The following is a 20,512-nucleotide window of genomic DNA, read 5'->3' as shown; positions in this document are numbered from 1 at the left end:
TGAACTGCAACTGGCGTTAGCGCGCGTAAAAAATACATTTGCATTTCGTTATTCGAGCTAAAATTGCGAATTAGGGGAGTTTTCAACCTTCGTTTCAACGTATCAAACGTAATTTGTAATTTAGATAACAGATTCATCATTTATTTTCACATAAACGTAGTTTGATTATTAATTTTAGAAATTTAAAAGTAATAATTTATTTTTTACCATTGAGCTTAATCCAGACCTGTTCGAAAAAGTCAATCATTTATTTTCACGTAAATTTGGTTTGATTATAAATTTTAGAAATTTAAAAGTAATAATTTATTTTTTACCATTGAGCTTAATCCAGACCTGTTCGAAAAAGTCAATCATTTATATTCACGTAAATTTGGTTTGATTATAAATTTTAGAAGTTTAAAAGTAATAATTTATTTTTTACCATTGAGCTTAATCCAGACCTGTTCGAAAAAGTCAATCATTTATTTTCACGTAAATTTGGTTTGATTATAAATTTTAGAAATTTAAAAGTAATAATTTATTTTTTACCATTGAGCTCATTCCAGACCTGTTCGAAAAAGTCAATCATTTATTTTCACGTAAATTTGGTTTGATTATTAATTTTAGAAATTTAAAAGTAATAATTTATTTTTTACCATTGAGCTTAATCCAGACCTGTTCGAAAAAGTCAATCATTTATTTTCCCGTAAACGTAGTTTGATTATTAATTTTAGAAATTTAAAAGTAATAATTTATTTTTTACCATTGAGCTTAATCCAGACCTGTTCGAAAAAGTCAATCATTTATTTTCACGTAAACGTAGTTTGATTATTAATTTTAGAAATTTAAAAGTAATAATTTATTTTTTACCATTGAGCTCATTCCAGACCTGTTCGAAAAAGTCAATCATTTATTTTCACGTAAATTTGGTTTGATTATTAATTTTAGAAATTTAAAAGTAATAATTTATTTTTTACCATTGAGCTCATTCCAGACCTGTTCGAAAAAGTCAATCATTTATTTTCACGTAAATTTGGTTTGATTATTAATTTTAGAAATTTAAAAGTAATAATTTATTTTTTACCATTGAGCTCATTCCAGACCTGTTCGAAAAAGTCAATCATTTATTTTCACGTAAACGTAGTTTGATTATTAATTTTAGAAATTTAAAAGTAATAATTTATTTTTTACCATTGAGCTCATTCCAGACCTGTTCGAAAAAGTCAATCATTTATTTTCACGTAAATTTGGTTTGATTATAAATTTTAGAAATTTAAAAGTAATAATTTATTTTTTACCATTGAGCTTATTCCAGACCTGTTCGAAAAAGTAAATCATTTATTTTCACATAAACGTAGTTTGATTATTAATTTTAGAAATTTAAAAGTAATAATTTATTTTTTACCATTGAGCTTATTCCAGACCTGTTCGAAAAAGTCAATCATTTATTTTCACGTAAATGTAGTTTGATTATTAATTTTAGACATTTAAAAGTAATAATTTATTTTTTACCATTGAGCTTATTCCAGACCTGTTCGAAAAAGTAAATCATTTATTTTCACATAAACGTAGTTTGATTATTAATTTTAGAAATTTAAAAGTAATAATTTATTTTTTACCATTGAGCTCATTCCAGGCCTGTTCGAAAAATTCAATCATTTATTTTCACGTAAACGTAGTTTGATTATTAATTTTAGAAATTTAAAAGTAATAATTTATTTTTTACCATTGAGCTTATTCCAGACCTGTTCGAAAAAGTCAATCATTTATTTTCACGTAAACGTAGTTTGATTATTAATTTTAGAAATTTAAAAGTTGAGCTCATTCCAGACCTGTTCGAAAAAGTCAATCATTTATTTTCACGTAAATGTAGTTTGATTATTAATTTTAGAAATTTAAAAGTAGTAATTTATTTTTTACCATTGAGCTCATTCCAGACATGTTCGAAAAAGTCGTAAAAACATACTTGTTTATTTATGATTTCATTAGACGTATAATATTATATTGTAAATTAATGAAATAAAATACTTTTAACGAATATTATAAATTATTAACTAAATTTTTATAATTTATTTCAAAAACTCAAACTTAAAATTACCAGCGTCACCTATCGAATTATTTATAAATCTATCTACTACTGAATCTCCATTTTTGTTCCTCGATACTATGTGTTAAGCGCCATCTGTGTTAGTATTTATAATCTTATTTCCCGCATTTCAATAACGATGTCTTTTGATTATTTTTTTTAACGGTCGTTCAACAGCTGTTATGGCGCCGAAGTTGTAACCACTACACATGCTGCTTGTTGCACAAGTTTATGTAACGTTTGTTGATGAAATTGTGATTTGTTTATTGTTATTTTGGTTAAAAAACACTAAGTAGTGATTGTTAAATATGTCGTTCAGTAAAGCAAGACTCCAAAGATTTAACGAGGTTAAATGTAAGTGAAAAAATTTGTAATGTATTTTTGATAGGCGTTGTAAATTAACGATTTGGTGTTAAACAGTATTTTTTTTAAACTTTCTATTGTTTATGGATGATAATTTGTTTGAAATGATGTTTTTATGGTAAAAAAATGTTTAGGTTTCGTTTAAAGATGTTTCTAACGAGCTTTATTTACATTTTTTTACTTTTATCAGTTATTTGATTTATATTTAACTGAAAGTACAGTAGGGGAAATTTTATATCATCTAAAGCCGAGTTTACACACTACGACAAATCGTGTTATTGTTACTATAAAAAGGAATTTAAGTCTTTTTTAAGTAAAAAAGTGAAAATACAGCAAAATTAAGTAGAACCTTTAGTAATTGCTGAATACAATGTGTGTTCAAGTTGTTAAAAATATACAGAAAGAACCTAAAGTAGGTTTATAGATATTATTAATATTTATGATTTTAATAGTTATTAACATTGCGAGTTTTTTCCAAACAATGTTTCTGTTGTAACTATAAGTTAGTAAAACTTCAATATATTTAAAAAAACTTTCAATGAATTTGATTTACCATGTGATTAATTTGAAAAACACCATAAAAAATTGAAATGGAACTAGTTTGACCATTCTTCTAGTGCAGATTTACTCATTATATGTAAGTTTGATAGAAAATGCGAAATATAGGGTGGTTAAATAAATTGTTTAATATTCGTGCTACCAAAGGACTAAACTGCTTGTTTTTTTTTAATTATTACCGTATACATCAGGTTTTTTAATCCCAATCAATTGTTTTTTGTTCTAAATGAACTAAAAGTTAGTAAAACTTCAATATAGTTCAAAAAAACTTTAGAGGACTTTGAGTTATCACGTGATCAATTTAAAACACAATAAAAAATTGAGTTGGAACTAATTTAACGATGTTTCCTTGCAATCTGAGTCAATTGGTGGCAGATTTATTCATTATTTGTGGTCTTAATACTATAAAATGGGGTATACAGGGTGGCTAAATGAATTATTTGATTTGTTTATTATAGTAACTACTTCGTCTACTAGTAAGGGACTTTCTGAAAAGCCAAAGATAAGACCAAAGGTAACTTTACAATGTGATAAATCAATAGATAAATCCAAATCTGAAACAGGTTCTTCCCAAAGCATTCCAGTTTTCCGTACTGTAAGTAATTACAAAATTCGTGATTTGTGACCATAAATTTGTATAATTTATTGTTTCAGCCAACTGTGTTGAAACAGAAATTGAAAAAGACTGTAAAAACATGTGCCTCATCAACCCCCAATATTAAAGAAGCTGCAAACCAGAATTTGGAGATTTTAAGGGAAAAAATTGTGGAATGTGAAAATAAAGATGCATTTATTAAAGATTTAACGCAACAACTTGAAGAATTGAAAGAAAAAATTAATCAAATTCGAAAAGATAAAGAAAATATTGAAAATGAAAAAACAAAATGTGAACAAGTAATTAACGATTTAAAAAAACAACAAGAAATCAATTTAGAAACTATACAGAGTGAATTCCAACAAAAATTATTGAAAACTTCGAGTTTAAAAGTTAAAGTATGTGAAAAACTTCATCATTTAAAGGAAGATTTTGAAAAATTTCGAAATATTTATGTCACTGATTTAAATGATTTGAAAAATAATTTCGATGAACTTCCGGTTCGTTTTAACGAATATTTGATACAATACGACACAATTTTAAAACAAAAACAAGCAGAAATCGATCACCAAAAAAAAAATTTGGAAATACTAAAACAGAATTCCATCGAAATTGAAAAGCAAAACTCCGCTCAAATAGAAAACTTGAAAAAAGAACAACAAATCGAAATGGAAAATTTAGAATTCGAATTGTTGAAAACTATGACTAATCTGCAAAAAGAAAAAGACACTTGCGCGATAAAAATCGCGGAAATGCAGAAAATAATGGATGCGAAAATAGAAGAAACAAGAGAAGTTTTCGAAAAAGAAAAAATTAAGTATCAGTTAGAATTGAAAATGAATGATAAACAGCAGGAAAATCGCGATAGCGACTTGGAAAAATTGGAATTGGAATGGAAAACAAAGTTGAAACAACAAGAAACTAAAGCTGAGGCTATTTTAAAAGAATGTCAAGCTATAAGTGAATACAATATAATACAATGCACTATCGAAAAAAACGCAGTCGCCAACGATCTAAAACAAACTACAGAACAATTAAATAAAATTAAAACAAACTATGAAGAACTAACAGACGATTTTAATAACTTGAAGAACAAATACGATGTTCTAGAATCGGAATTGATTTCCAAAAAAGAAGAATTACAAGCTGTGACGACATATTTAAATGAAGAAATAGAACAATACAAGAAAGTGTCAAAAGAAAAATCGGCATTTGAATATACAATTAAAAATTCCCAACGTACCATCGAGGTATTAACTAAACGACTGTTTCGTTCAGATCGAGACGTGGAACAACTAAAAGAAGAACTACGAGATTACGAGGAGAAAATGTTGGAATATGAAGAAAAAAACGCGCAGTTGCAATCTGATTTAAAGCACATGCAGGAATTCAACGAAGAACTTGAAATGCAATTTGAATCTACTATAAAATTGAATTGCAAAGACGTGGAAAATCTCGGTGATAAATTGTTGAAAGAAGTAGATGATTATAAAAAAGAAGTTGGTTTGTATAAGAAGAAATTTGAACGGGAAGAGGAATTGAAAAAAGATATTATGCTACAACTTCACGAGGCTTACGATATGATCAATAGGTTGAAAGAAGGATACGAAAACGCCGAAACATTATGCAGTCAACATAAATTTGAAGTAAGTTGATAATTTATATTATTAATTAAACTAGGTAATACTTATCAAATGCTCCCGGTAAACTTTCTCAGCCACTAATAAGTATATAAATGAATTATTTTGAATCGAATAGCAAAAATTTTCATTACTTATCTAATGAAAAATACTGAAAAGAATCATTTTTATATTCCAACATTAACTAAGATTTTATTGACGTTGTATTGAAATATATTTGACTTTGACATTTAGGCATATGTTCGCGACGTTATACATATCGAAGGCAATTTTTCTACAACTTTTCTCAATTAAAGAAATAATACTTATGATCGTGGTAAACTTTGTCAGGTAATTATTAGTGTATAAATGAACTATTTTGATTCAAATAGCAAATAGCAAAAATTTTCATAACTCATTTCTTGAAAAACACCGAAATTAATTGTTTTTATATGCCAATATTAACCAACATTAAAATGACATTGTATAAATTTATATTTGACTTTGACATTTAGGCATATATTCGCGACGTTATACATACCGAGGGCAATTTTTCTACAACTTTTTTTTTTTAATTATAAGGTGGAACAATCGCAGAATGAGTTAGAAGACTATCACATGAGAGAAATGGATTGGAATATAATAAAAGACAAATTAGAATGTACGGTAAAAGACCTAGAGAATCATTTGGAATCGAAAACGCGCGAAATAGCAGAACTCAAACAACAAATTGCCTCTTTGAAACAGGAATCTGAATCTATTTCACATTATTCTGAGTATTACAAACAAAAAGTTGAAGAACTGGAATCAGAACAGAGAGATAATGGAAAAATTCATAAAAAATATATTGAATTGTCCGGAAAATACGATTTTTTGTCGAGCAAATACGAAGAATTAGAAGTGGAAAACTCCCATAATAAAATGAATTTGAGAAAATTGATAGAAGAAAGGAACGAAGATAATTGGAAAATGAAATATGAATCGCAGGTTGTTTTATGTAAGAAACTCGAGTTGGAGAATGAAAAATTAAAACGGGAAATTGAAGATCGTTTGGTAAGTATAAAATTATTAATACATTTTTTTTATACGTTACCTGTTAATTTTTGGTAGTTTACAACTAATTTTTATTATAAATAATATAATTTTCCTTTAAAAAAATAATTTATAATACAAATGACGTCATTACCATACGACCGATGTTATCGAAGTATGTTTCGAAATATAGACTCATCTGTCAGATTTAAAATCTTAGGTTAAGTGAAATTATAGTAACATCGAATGTATTTACTTGTAATGCAACTGAATTTATAAAATAATATGATAAATATCCATAGTTTTTTTAACAACACGGATTTAAATACGACATTAGAATATATGATTATGGTTTTAGTACCTTTTTTTATTAGAAAAATCTCGTTTTTAATAAAATTAGCTGATAATGAAAAAAGTTGACACAATTTCAAGACAATTTAGCAACTAAAAAGCGAATTGAAACAGGTAAATAATCTTTTTATAATCAATAGAATATTTTTTGTTATTCAGGAGGTATTTGAGTTCTTATTTAGTGATATTTAACAGCCTTTCACTTAATTATAAAAAATAGTTATCGGAAATAATTCCGTATTATATATCTGTACCTTGGAACAAAAAGGGCCAATGTCCAAAATTTCAAAATTTGAGTTAAATGCACAATTGAATTCAGGATGTGACATATAGTAATTGTTAAAAGGACCAAAGTCCTCTTATTATTAGATCATTGAAACTCAAATATTTTGTCACGGCCAAAGTTATTTACTGGAAATGCAAAAATGGCCAATTTCTCAAATTTAAATTGGGTTTCCTGTCATTTGACGAAAATAGACATTGGCCCTTTTTGTTTCAAGGTACAGATATATACCTAACCTAACCCAACTTTTAGTTGTTGTATAACGGATTGTTATTTCAGTATGATTTGGATATTAAACAACGAACACCAAAGAGCAAAAAAATAAAAGACGATGATAGGGATACGAAGAAGTATATAAAGAAAAATAGGAATCCGAAAGAAGATAAAGAAAACATGAACAGTCCAAATAGGACGTTGAATTCCAGTAGAATCGATTCTCCTTTGAGAGACAGAAATTGAATCATCGATATGTGTTTTAATTTATTTGTAAGGTACATCGTCGTATTATTTCAATCACAAGGTATATTATTTATTTTTGTATGAAAAAAAAACGATTTTATTTATTTTTATTGTTTATTTAATCACAAAAGCGAAGTCTAAGAAATTGATGTACATCTGTCTTAAATTGATTAAAAAATGACTTTCAAGTTCAAATTTGATTGTAAATATTCAATGTTTGGTTTAAAAACCTTCGTAAAATCTCACCTTTGAAAATAATTGAAGTCTAATTTTGGATATGTGAATATAAAGGATGAAAAAATACCAAATTCTTATTTATTAGGATGTAGCTTATTTTAATCATTCGGAACCGTCTTTAAGATGATGAAACTTACTAAGTAAGCTCGGTTAATTGAAAAATAATTTTAGATAAAGCTGAAATTAGAAAGTTACCAATAAGTACCAAGTATGTTGAAAAAAAATATTTTTGCTGTTTGATTTTTTATAATTTTTTCTTACATAGATTTATACAGTATTGGTAAAACAATCCAAAGGAATATTTTTTCTTAAAAAAAGCGTTAATTCCACCAAAACTAAACATTCTGGTGGCTGCGAAACAAATTTTCATGAATTTAGAAATTTTTTTTGGTATTTGCAGTTTTATTTTCCACTATTTCTTCTATTTTGTGACTTTTTCATTAACACACATTCACTGCTTTCAAACTACAGGAAATTTCCACTATTTTCCCATATTTTTCTCCATTTTGTCTACCGCATGGTAACTTATTGACATGTGACAGTTGTTTTTTGACATATTTATCTCAACTGTTTCTTGGTAAAAATCTCAATTTATTTCCATTCCACCAATTAGTGTACACCGCCATTTCTTCATCACAACTTTTTGACATCTGACACATGTTTTATAAAAGATTTCGCCGCCATTTTGTTAACTTCAAAATTTGACATATGACAGATGTGTCAGTGAAAAAAATATGTCCTTTCGGATTTTCAATGACATCAGCATTATTCGCCCACTTATAAGTAGGAAATATCTATTTTAAGGTGTTTTTAGTGTTTCTCCTGGTACCGATTATGTTTACGAGTGTCCTAAATCGTGTTTCCATAACCAACCGTCCTATTATGGTGTTATTTATTTCATTATTCCAATAAAGGAAATACACCATTCACTTTGTCAGTATTGTATTATTTGACTGATCGATTATGTCATAAAATTTTAGGTTATAAGTCAATGTTTATTTATTTTACTAATTTGTTCACAATAAATTGTAATGTTCGATATAAAATTCTTTTATTTTCCTCTTTTCGGTACCCGACGGGGAAATCGAACCGATCGATCTGATCTTAGACGTTCTCCTATAAGAATCGATTGAATGAGCAATCGATTATCATTCGAATGAAATCGAAACTATACTGGTCAATAATTATATGAGCAAAAATGTATGGAATTGATTCGAATGGTTGTGATCATCCACATGATCTATTTTTTTATTTGTCTTTAACTAACATACAAAGTAAAAGACGACTATGATTTGAAACGTCAAATGTCATTATTATAAAGGAGTTCTAAGGTTTCTATTTGTCTATGTTTAAGTAGACTACCATAAGCAGTTGAAATCTTGAAAGAAGATTTTGACATGGGACTAGATGATTCAGCATCGTTAAATTGAAAGTTCCATGATTTAAAATGTCATTCTTTTGACAGTTTCGATTTATCTATTCAAAAAGAATTTAAAAGGTAGTAAAAAGAAATGAAAATATAGAACTATTGGATTCAAAATTATTTTACAATAGAATTCATTATGAGAAACGTCAAATGTCATTATTATAAATGCGTTCTATAGTTTCTATTTGTCTATGCCAACTAAGACACCGAAAACATTTTAAAGCAGTAGAAGAAGATTTTGACATGGAACTAGATGATTCAGGGTCGGTCGATTGTAAATATCATGATTTTAAATGACAAATGTCATTCATTTGATACAGTTTCGATTTTTCTATTTAGCTATGCAAAGTGACACATCAAAAGCAGTTTGAAACTTGGTAAAAGGAAGTAAAGACATAGAACTATACGATTCGGGACTATTTGACAATAGAATTTATTATAAGAAACGTCAAATGTCATTATTGTAAAGGCGTTCTTTTATTTTCTATTTGTCTATGCCAACTGAGACACCGAAAACAGTTGAAAACTTAGTAGAAGAAGAATGTAACATGGAACTAGAAAATTCACGAATATTCGTTTGTAAATTTCATGTTTTAAAATGTCATTTATTGGCAAATTTTTGATTTTTCTATTTCTCTATGCAAAGTAACAGATAAGGCAGTTACAAAAATAGTAAAAGGAAGCTAAGACATAGAACTATACGATTCGGGACTATTCGACAGTAAAATTCATTATTTGAAACGTCAAATGTCATAAATTTGAAGCGTTCTAAGTTTTTCTTTATCTACATCAAGTAAAACACAGAAATCAGTTGAAATAATGGAACTAGATGATTCACGATCACGATTTGAAATGTCAAATGTCATTCTTTAGACACAGTTTGAATTTTCTAGCAAAATGACATACTGAAAGCAGACTGTGACATAGAAACTATACGTTTTAGGAACGTTCTATTGTCAAGTATATGATTAGGAATGTCAATTGTCATTTTTAAAGGTGTCTATGTTAAGTGACAGTTTCAAAATGAATAAAAAGAACCTTAGACATAGAACTATACGATTCGGGACTATTTGACATTAAAATTCATTATTTGAAATGTCAAATGTCATTAATTTGAGGCGTTCTAAGTTTTTATTTATCTACGTCAAGTAAGACACAGAAATCAGTTGAAATAATGGTAAAAGAAGACTTTGACATGGAACTAGATGATTCACGATCACGATTTGAAATGTCAAATGTCATTCTTTTGACACAGTTTGAATTTTCTAGCAAAATGACATACTGAAAGCAGACTGTGACATAGAAACTATACGTTTTAGGAACGTTCTATTGTCAAGTATATGATTAGGAATGTCAATTGTCACTTTTTAAGGTGTCTATGTTAAGTGACAGTTTCAAAATGAATAAAAAGAACCTTAGACATAGAACTATACGATTCGGGACTATTTGACATTAAAATTCATTATTTGAAACGTCAAATGTCATTAATTTGAGGCGTTCTAAGTTTTTCTTTATCTACGTCAAGTAAGACACAGAAATCAGTTGAAATAATGGTAAAAGAAGACTTTGACATGGAACTAGATGATTCACGATCACGATTTGAAATGTCAAATGTCATTCTTTAGACACAGTTTGAATTTTCTAGCAAAATGACATACTGAAAGCAGACTGTGACATAGAAACTATACGTTTTAGGAACGTTCTATTGTCAAGTATATGATTAGGAATGTCAATTGTCACTTTTTAAGGTGTCTATGTTAAGTGACAGTTTCAAAATGAATAAAAAGAACCTTAGACATAGAACTATACGATTCGGGACTATTTGACATTAAAATTCATTATTTGAAACGTCAAATGTCATTAATTTGAGGCGTTCTAAGTTTTTCTTTATCTACGTCAAGTAAGACACAGAAATCAGTTGAAATAATGGTAAAAGAAGACTTTGACATGGAACTAGATGATTCACGATCACGATTTGAAATGTCAAATGTCATTCTTTTGACACAGTTTGAATTTTCTAGCAAAATGACATACTGAAAGCAGACTGTGACATAGAAACTATACGTTTTAGGAACGTTCTATTGTCAAGTATATGATTAGGAATGTCAATTGTCACTTTTTAAGGTGTCTATGTTAAGTGACAGTTTGAAAATGAATAAAAAGAACCCAAGACATAGAATTTTACGATTCGGGGCTAGTTGACAGTAAAATTCATTATTTGAAACGTCAAATATCATTAATTTGAGGCGTTCTAAGTTTTTCTTTATCTACGTCAAGTAAGACACAGAAATCAGTTGAAATAATAGTAAAAGAAGACTTTGACATGGAACTAGATCATTCACGATCGTAAATATTGTTATTTGAAATGTCAAATGTCATTCTCTTGACACAGTTTGAATTTTCTAGCAAAATGACATACAGAAAGCAGACTGTGACATAGAAACTATACGTTTTAGGAACGTTCTATTGTCAAGTATATGATTAGGAATGTCAATTGTCATTTTTTAAGGTGTCTATGTTAAGTGACAGTTTCAAAATGAATAAAAAGAACCTTAGACATAGAACTATACGATTCGGGGCTAGTTGACATTAAAATTCATTATTTGAAACGTCAAATGTCATCAATTTGAGGCGTTCTAAGTTTTTCTTTATCTACGTCAAGTAAGACACAGAAATCAGTTGAAATAATAGTAAAAGAAGACTTTGACATGGAACTAGATCATTCACGATCGTAAATATTGTTATTTGAAATGTCAAATGTCATTCTCTTGACACAGTTTGAATTTTCTAGCAAAATGACATACGGAAAGCAGACTGTGACATAGAACTATACGTTTTAGGAACGTTCTATTGTCAAGTTTATGATTAGGAATGTCAATTGTCACTTTTTAAGGAGTCTATGTTAAGTGACAGTTTGAAAATGAATAAAAAAAACCTAAGACATACAACTATACGATTTTTTTCAATCTACGTCAACTAAGACACTGAAAGCACTTGAGAAATTGGTAAAAGAAGACTTTGACATGGAACTAGATGATTCACGATCACGATTTGAAATGTCAAATGTCATTCTTTTGACACAGAAACGTTCCGCGTCAAATGTCATTTTTTGCGATCGTTCGATTGGGTAGTTCACGTTGTCGAATGTCAATTGTCAAATATCGAAACGATTTAATGATTGACGGAAGTCAATTTGTTGTCGCCCCATTCGAATTTTTCCTGCGTGGTAAAATAAGCCATCCAATAAAATAAATTGAAAAAACAAAAAGACGCCGGAAATACAATTCTGGCGGTTCTATCTATTAGAGAAACGCTGTTGACGTGTCTGACCCTGCCGTGTTGACTACCTGTAAATTAAATAATTGAACGAACTAAAAACGGCGTAACGAAATTTTTTTTTCGGTACCTGCGCCGTTCGAGGTAGCCGCTTCGCGTTGTCTCTGTCTCCTGAATTTGTCGTCTCCTTTCAGACAATACAAAAGCTGCTTCCATTTGGGCAGTTTGTTTTCCGTTTGCGTAGTTCTTTCCACGGTCAAGCGAACAGCGGAGGGGGGAAGCGACGAATCTTGCGCCAAAACAAGCGAAGACCTTTTTTCGCAGTGCAAATTCACGTTGTATATCGGGCAAATTAACGAATTTCTTCGTCGGGGTCTTTCGTCTTTATTCGCCGGTTCGAACTCAGTTTCCGTTTTATTCGAAACACCTTCGGATTCGGGACAATCCTCCCAATCGTCTTCGTCTATTGGGATCTCGCCGCTACCTACTTTGGTGAAATAATGTACGCCGGCGAATTCTAGGAGTGTTGCTATGCAGTAAAAGAAACTCATTAAGAGAAACCAATCCAAAGCAGTGGCGTATCTGCAAACGAACTATCGTCAATTGTTTATGACGAGGGACAAATGACAGTTAAATTTAATTTCGAATCAAATTTAGTATTGGAAACTATCGCGGTCCCCTCGTTTTTACGCGAGAAGAAATTTCGAAAAATCAATTTCAATGAGTTTCCTACCCAGTCCGACCCTGCACTTTGTTTACAATAACTAGTGACGTCACTTATCAGATTCCTTGGGCAATGTGAATAGAGTGCAGGGGCGGTCTAAATGAAAAACATTGAGATTGAATAATTATTGGCGGGTGAATATTTAATTAATTTGGAATTTGAGTATTTAACAAGATGTTTTAATAGAAAAAATTGGAAAATTATTCAAAATTTTTGGTTATTAAACGGAAAATAAGTCAATTGAAGATTTTTCACGAGTGTAAATGTTACAAATCGCCTACCCAGTCCTACCCTGCACTTTGTTTACAATATCTAGTGACGCTATCAAGTGACGTCACTTATCAGATCGCCTGGAAAATGTAAATAAAAAGTACAGGGTCGGATTGGGTGAGATATATAATTTTTGGATAGTTCATTGATTAATTTGTATTTTGAATTGCTAACCAGATTTTTGAGTTTAAAACATTGAAAAAAATAATCCAAAATCTTTATTTTTACAAAAGAAATGTGAAAAAAAAAATAAAAAAAATAACTTACTCAAACTTTCATATGAGTTTGTGACTTTGAATGTTGTTGACTTCGAACCAGTTCGACCCTGCACTTTGTTTATAATATCTAGTGACGTCACATATCAGATCTTCTGGATAATTTTTAGAAAAATACAGGGGCGGACTGGGTGAAATATCTCATAGAAAATAATTGTTGGATAATATTTCATTAATTAGTTCCTAACTTGAGCTCATAACAAGATATTTGAGACTGAAAAATCCAAAAATGATCCAAAAAAATAATAGAGAAAATATCTCACTTGAGATTTCATGTTTTTATGACTAAATGTTATTGACTTCCAACTCAATCCGACTCTGCACTTTGTTTACAATATTTAACAACGCTGTCAAATGACGTCACTTACCAGATCCTCGGAATAATGTTAATAGAAAATACAGGGGCGGACTGGGTACAGTATCGCATAGAAAATAATTGTTGGATAATAATTCTTTAATTAGTTCTTAACTTGAGCTCATAACAAGATTTTTGAGACTTAAAATAATCAAAAATCTCTTTTTTTGTCACGGATTTATAAAAAAAAATAATAGAGAAAATATCTCACTTGAGATTTCATGTTTTTATGACTAAATGTTATTGACTTCCAACTCAATCCGACTCTGCACTTTGTTTACAATATTTAACAACGCTGTCAAATGACGTCACTTACCAGATCCTCGGAATAATGTTAATAGAAAATCCAGGGGCGGACTAGGTGCAGTATCGCATAGAAAATAATTGTTGGATAATAATTCTTTAATTAGTTCTTAACTTGAGCTCATAACAAGATTTTTGAGACTTAAAATAATCAAAAATCTCTTTTTTTGTCACGGATTTATAAAAAAAAATAATAGAGAAAATATCTCACTTGAGATTTCATGTTTTTATGACTAAATGTTATTGACTTCCAACTCAATCCGACTCTGCACTTTGTTTACAATATTCAACAACGCTGTCAAATGACGTCACTTACCAGAACCTCTGAATAACGTAAATAGAAAATACAGAGGCGGACTGGGTGAAATATCTCATAGAAAATAATTATTGGATAATAATTCTTTAATTAGTTCTTAACTTGAGCTCATAACAAGATTTTTGAGACTTAAAATAATCAAAAATCTCTTTTTTTGTCACGGATTTATAAAAAAAAATAATAGAGAAAATATCTCACTTGAGATTTCATGTTTTTATGACTAAATGTTATTGACTTCCAACTCAATCCGACTCTGCACTTTGTTTACAATATTTAACAACGCTGTCAAATGACGTCACTTACCAGATCCTCGGAATAATGTTAATAGAAAATACAGGGGCGGACTGGGTGCAGTATCGCATAGAAAATAATTGTTGGATAATAATTCTTTAATTAGTTCTTAACTTGAGCTCATAACAAGATTTTTGAGACTTAAAATAATCAAAAATCTCTTTTTTTGTCACGGATTTATAAAAAAAAATAATAGAGAAAATATCTCACTTGAGATTTCATGTTTTTATGACTAAATGTTATTGACTTCCAACTCAATCCGACTCTGCACTTTGTTTACAATATTTAACAACGCTGTCAAATGACGTCACTTACCAGATCCTCGGAATAATGTTAATAGAAAATCCAGGGGCGGACTAGGTGCAGTATCGCATAGAAAATAATTGTTGGATAATAATTCTTTAATTAGTTCTTAACTTGAGCTCATAACAAGATTTTTGAGACTTAAAATAATCAAAAATCTCTTTTTTTGTCACGGATTTATAAAAAAAAATAATAGAGAAAATATCTCACTTGAGATTTCATGTTTTTATGACTAAATGTTATTGACTTCCAACTCAATCCGACTCTGCACTTTGTTTACAATATTCAACAACGCTGTCAAATGACGTCACTTACCAGAACCTCTGAATAACGTAAATAGAAAATACAGAGGCGGACTGGGTGAAATATCTCATAGAAAATAATTATTGGATAATAATTCTTTAATTAGTTCTTAACTTGAGCTCATAACAAGATTTTTGAGACTTAAAATAATCAAAAATCTCTTTTTTTGTCACGGATTTATAAAAAAAAATAATAGAGAAAATATCTCACTTGAGATTTCATGTTTTTATGACTAAATGTTATTGACTTCCAACTCAATCCGACTCTGCACTTTGTTTACAATATTTAACAACGCTGTCAAATGGCGTCACTTACCAGATCCTCGGAATAATGTTAATAGAAAATACAGGGGCGGACTGGGTGCAGTATCGCATAGAAAATAATTGTTGGATAATAATTCTTTGATTAGTTCTTAACTTGAGCTCATAACAAGATTTTTGAGACTTAAAATAATCAAAAATCTTCTTTTTTGTCACGGATTTGTGAAAAAAATAATAGAGGAAGTATCTCCCTTGACATTTTATATTTTTTTATGACTAAATGTTATTGGCTTCCAATTCAATCCCACCCTGCACTTTGTTTATAATGTTAAGTATCTCAGTCAAGTGACGTCACTTACCAGATCCACTGTATAATGTAAATAAAATGCAGGGGCGGACTGGGTGAAAAAAAATAAGTCAATAATTAACTTTTTTCGATAATAGAATCACGAAAAATCATTCAATTTCAATTAATCACGCAAAAAATTGTACAAAAGTGTGTATTTATCAATATCTTATTAATGATTTTTTTAAAATCAACTTTTCTTTCTATCCCCGTAATTTTTTTTAAAAAAAATCATTGAAATTCGATTAAAAGAACGAATGCGACGTGACGTGACGACGATAATATATAAATTGAGGTTATGATTACAAATTACCAACCCCTATTATAAAAACTCTCCCCACTATATTTGTATCGAAATTTTTTTTATCTCCCAAGTATTAAACTCCAAGGAGTAAACGATGTTACCGACCGATGATGCATAGAAAATCTTATCATCTCCTGGCACTGAAGCTCGTCGTCGCTTCCTTTATTGGAAATTAGCTCAGGGGCTAACGTCCAAAAAAGATTACTTATTATTCACAAGCCATGAGCTCCGATTTAACGGACCTGCATCGAAAATATTCACGCCCCAATACGCCCCATTCGATATAAAAAATATGAAAGATATTTATCGTAGCGTAAATAAAAAAAAATAGTTAAAACCTGTCAAATAAATAAATATTTTCACGAATCAGTGGATTTATTAGTAAAGTTTGGCAACGCTGTGTAAATTCGATGTTATACGCACCTGACTTTTGGTAGATCGGTTCTCGAATCCAAACTGATGGTAGACATGGTAAGTACGGTGGTTATACCTAGACCCACTCTGTCGCTAGTCGCTTCTCGATGTATCCAAAAAGACACCCACGATAATACAACGATTAAAATACACGGTACGTATACTTGAATTAAAAAATACCCTGTATGACGTTGTAAATTGAAAGAAACTTCTAAAACCGAAAATTCACCTGAAAATTTCGGTATATAAAATGATATTGCGTTTGATTTTTGAAAAATTACCCATTAAGTCGTGTGACTAACTACACAAGCATGGTTAGTTAACTTGATAACTCTATTTTTGGGTTATTTGGAGTATCGAGTTACCGCGGTCCACTCGTTTTTTTCCAAATCGTAAAACCAATTTCAATAAGTTTCCTACCCAGTCCAGCCCTGCACTTTGTTTACAATATCTAGTGACGTCACTTATAAGATTCCTTGGATAATGTAAATAAAGTGCAGGGGCGGATTAAGTGAAAAAACATTTCAAGAATGAATAACTATTTTAGGGTAAGTTGTTAATTAATTTGAAATTTGAGTATTCAACGACATTTTTGAATAGAAAAAATCGAAAATTTTTTGATTTTTAAGCGAAAAATATGTCGATTAAAGATTTCATATAGTTTTACCAGTATAAATGTTATAAATCGACTACCCAGTCCGATCCTGCACTTTGTTTACAATATCTAGTGACGTCACTTATAAGATTCCTTGGATAATGCGAATAAAGTGCAGGGGCGGATTAAGTGAAAAAACATTTCAAGAATGAATAACTATTTTAGGGTAAGTCCTTAATTAATTTGAAATTTGAGTATTCAACGAGATTTTTGAATAGAAAAAATCGAAAATTTTTTGATTTTTAAGCGAAAAATATGTTGATTAAAGATTTCATATGGTTTTACGTCTATAAATGTTATAAATCGACTACCCAGTCCGATCCTGCACTTTGTTTACAATATCTAGTGACGTCACTTATAAGATTCCTTGGATAATGCGAATAAAGTGCAGGGGCGGATTAAGTGAAAAAACATTTCAAGAATGAATAACTATTTTAGGGTAAGTCCTTAATTAATTTGAAATTTGAGTATTCAACGAGATTTTTGAATAGAAAAAATCGAAAATTTTTTGATTTTTAAGCGAAAAATATGTCGATTAAAGATTTCATTTGGTTTTACGTCTATAAATGTTATAAATCGACTACCCAGTCCGATCCTGCACTTTGTTTACAATATCTAGTGACGTCACTTATTAGATCGCCTAAATAATGTAAATAAAAAGTACAGGGTCGGACATGGTGAGATTTATCGTAGAAAATAATTTTTGGAAAATAATTCATTGATTCATTTTTTTATTTCGAATGCTAACGAGTCTAAATCATTGGAAAATAATCGAAAATTTTTGTTTTTAGTAACTAGTTGTGAAAAAAAAAATAAAGAAAATAACTTCCTTAAAATTTCATATGAGTTTATGGCGTTGAATGTTATTGACTTCCAATCCAGTCCGACCCTGCACTTTATTTACAATTTCTAACAACTCTGTCAAGTGACGTCACTTATCAGATCTCCTGGATAATGTTTATAAAAATTACAGGGTCGAACTCGGTGAAATATCTCATAGAAAATAATTGTTGGATAAATTCATTAATTAGTTCCTAACTTGAGCTAATAACAAGATTTTTAAGATTTAAAATAATCAAAAATCTTCTTTTTTGTCACGGATTTATGAAAAAAATAATAAAGGAAATATCTCACTTAAGATTTCATATGTTTTTATGACTTTTATGACTAAATGTTATTGGCTTCCAATTCAATCCGACCCTGCACTTTGTTTACAATATTTAACAACGCTGTCAAATGACGTCACATATCAGATTCCCAGGATAACGTAAATAAAATGCAGGGGCGGACTGGGTGAGTTGAAAAATCATTCGATTTTAATAAATTACCAAAAAAATTGTATATTTTATCAATTTTTTTATAAACGAGATCTTATTAATGTTTTTTTTAGGCCAACTTTTTTATAACTAATCGAAATGTCATGAAATTTGACACATAGTGTTTTGAAAGTCGGTACTTCGTAAACGTCATACTAATTTGACAATGACATTGACATCTGTGTGTCAATCACACGACTTATCGAGCGATGTTATAATCGATGGAAATATTCACCTTCTCGTCTGTTTATCGTGATATTTCGATACGGCGAACTGATGAGATCGAATTGAGATAACGTCATACCGCTTACGAAATTGACGCTATCTCCGTTTTGCCATAGATAAATCAAATCTTTCGAAGTATAAGCATCTGAAACGATTTGAAACGAAAATTTCGAAACGAAAACGGAAACTTCCGGAGACAATACTCACAACTTCCGAATATTAACGGACACGATTGTCTGTCCATCGGGAAACTTTTCAATTCCATAGGACATTTCGCTTTGATTGTTAGTCTAAAAAAATAAATCAACTTTTCGGACGAACATAGACTCGAATTGAATTAATTCAAAATATTAACTGTTTTAAATCACGTCGAATGGAAATTTAGACTTGATCTTTGGTCTAAATAAGGCCGCCATCCGCGGGGTCCTTTCCCTTGCAAAGGATTAACTCAAGGAAATAAAAAAAAGGACCTACTGGGTTGTTGATGATAAAGATTTGGAGGGAGAAGTAAAATGGTGTTAATTAATTTGAAATTTGATTATCCAACAAGATTTTTGAATAGAAAAAAACGAAATTTTTTTGGTTTTTGAGCGAAAAATATGTCATTTAAAATTTTCAATTAGTTTTACGACTATAAATGTTATAAATCGACTACCTAGTCCGATCCTGCACTTTGTTTACAATATCTAGTGACGTCACTTATAAGATTCCTTGGATAATGTGAATAAGGTGCAGGGGCGGACTAAGTGAAAAAACATTTCAAGAATGAATAACTATTTGAGGGTGAGTCGTTAATTAATTTGAAATTTGAGTATCTAAAAAGATTTTTAAATAGAAAAAAACGAAAATTTTTTGGTTTTTGAGCGAAAAATATGTCATTTAAAATTTTCAATTAGTTTTACGACTATAAATGTTATAAATCGACTACCCCGTCCGATCCTGCACTTTGTTTACAATATCTAGTGACGTCACTTATAAGATTCCTTGGATAATGTAAATAAAGTGCAGGGGCGGACTAAGTGAAAAAACATTTCAAGAATGAATAACTATTTGAGGGTGAGTCGTTAATTAATTTGAAATTTGAGTATGTAAAAAGATTTTTAAATTGAAAAAAACGAAAATTTTTTGGTTTTTGAGCGAAAAATATGTCATTTAAAATTTTCAATTAGTTTTACGACTATAAATGTTATAAATCGACTACCTAGTCCGATCCTGCACTTTGTTTACAATATCTAGTGACGTCACTTATAAGATTCCTTGGATAATGTAAATAAAGTGCAGGGGCGGACTAAGTGAAAAAACATTTCAAGAATGAATAACTATTTGAGGGTGAGTCGTTAATTAATTTGAAATTTGAGTATGTAAAAAGATTTTTAAATTGAAAAAAACGAAAATTTTTTGGTTTTTGAGCGAAAAATATGTCATTTAAAATTTTCAATTAGTTTTACGACTATAAATGTTATAAATCGACTACCTAGTCCGATCCTGCACTTTGTTTACAATATCTAGTGACGTCACTTATAAGATTCCTTGGATAATGTGAATAAGGTGCAGGGGCGGACTAAGTGAAAAAACATTTCAAGAATGA

General features: G+C 29.7%; 2 protein-coding genes across 3 annotated transcripts in view; one reads left to right on the top strand and one right to left on the bottom strand.

The window, feature by feature from the left end:
• Positions 1-2,089: 2,089 nt before the first annotated feature.
• LOC130448492 (early endosome antigen 1-like) lies at positions 2,090-10,866 on the top strand. The gene is made up of 5 exons (XM_056785911.1): positions 2,090-2,419; positions 3,445-3,581; positions 3,641-5,227; positions 5,783-6,253; positions 7,146-10,866. Exons 1-5 carry the CDS (start codon positions 2,374-2,376, stop codon positions 7,323-7,325), a joined length of 2,421 nt encoding a protein of 806 aa, XP_056641889.1. The 5' UTR covers positions 2,090-2,373; the 3' UTR covers positions 7,326-10,866.
• A 1,107-nt stretch (positions 10,867-11,973) lies between these two features.
• Positions 11,974-20,512, bottom strand: part of LOC130448493 (gamma-aminobutyric acid receptor alpha-like) — a 68,888-nt gene continuing 60,349 nt past the window's right edge. For both annotated transcript variants that reach the window (XM_056785913.1, XM_056785912.1), the window contains exons 5-9: positions 19,132-19,214; positions 18,935-19,069; positions 16,738-16,957; positions 12,395-12,846; positions 11,974-12,335 (exon numbers count right to left, since the gene is read on the bottom strand). In XM_056785913.1, the coding sequence (XP_056641891.1) occupies positions 12,160-12,335; positions 12,395-12,846; positions 16,738-16,957; positions 18,935-19,069; positions 19,132-19,214 (1,066 nt within the window). In that variant the 3' untranslated portion in view covers positions 11,974-12,159. The remainder of the gene's footprint in view (positions 12,336-12,394; positions 12,847-16,737; positions 16,958-18,934; positions 19,070-19,131; positions 19,215-20,512) is intronic.

This window comes from Diorhabda sublineata, chromosome 8 (genome assembly GCF_026230105.1).
Source record: "Diorhabda sublineata isolate icDioSubl1.1 chromosome 8, icDioSubl1.1, whole genome shotgun sequence".
NCBI lineage: Eukaryota > Metazoa > Arthropoda > Insecta > Coleoptera > Chrysomelidae > Diorhabda > Diorhabda sublineata.
Note: the sequence above shows the minus strand (reverse complement) of the source record. Positions and strands in the feature narration are given on the sequence as shown.

What these genes read in the sequence shown, in the direction of transcription:
- LOC130448492 (XM_056785911.1), top strand. Translation starts at nt 2,374, where the DNA reads ATGTCGTTCAGTAAAGCAAGACTCCAAAGATTTAACGAGGTTAAAT. An exon ending in GCATTCCAGTTTTCCGTACT is followed by an intron (nt 3,582 to 3,640) that starts GTAAGTAATTAC and finishes TTATTGTTTCAG; the next exon opens with CCAACTGTGTTGAAACAGAA. An exon ending in GGGAAATTGAAGATCGTTTG is followed by an intron (nt 6,254 to 7,145) that starts GTAAGTATAAAA and finishes TTGTTATTTCAG; the next exon opens with TATGATTTGGATATTAAACA.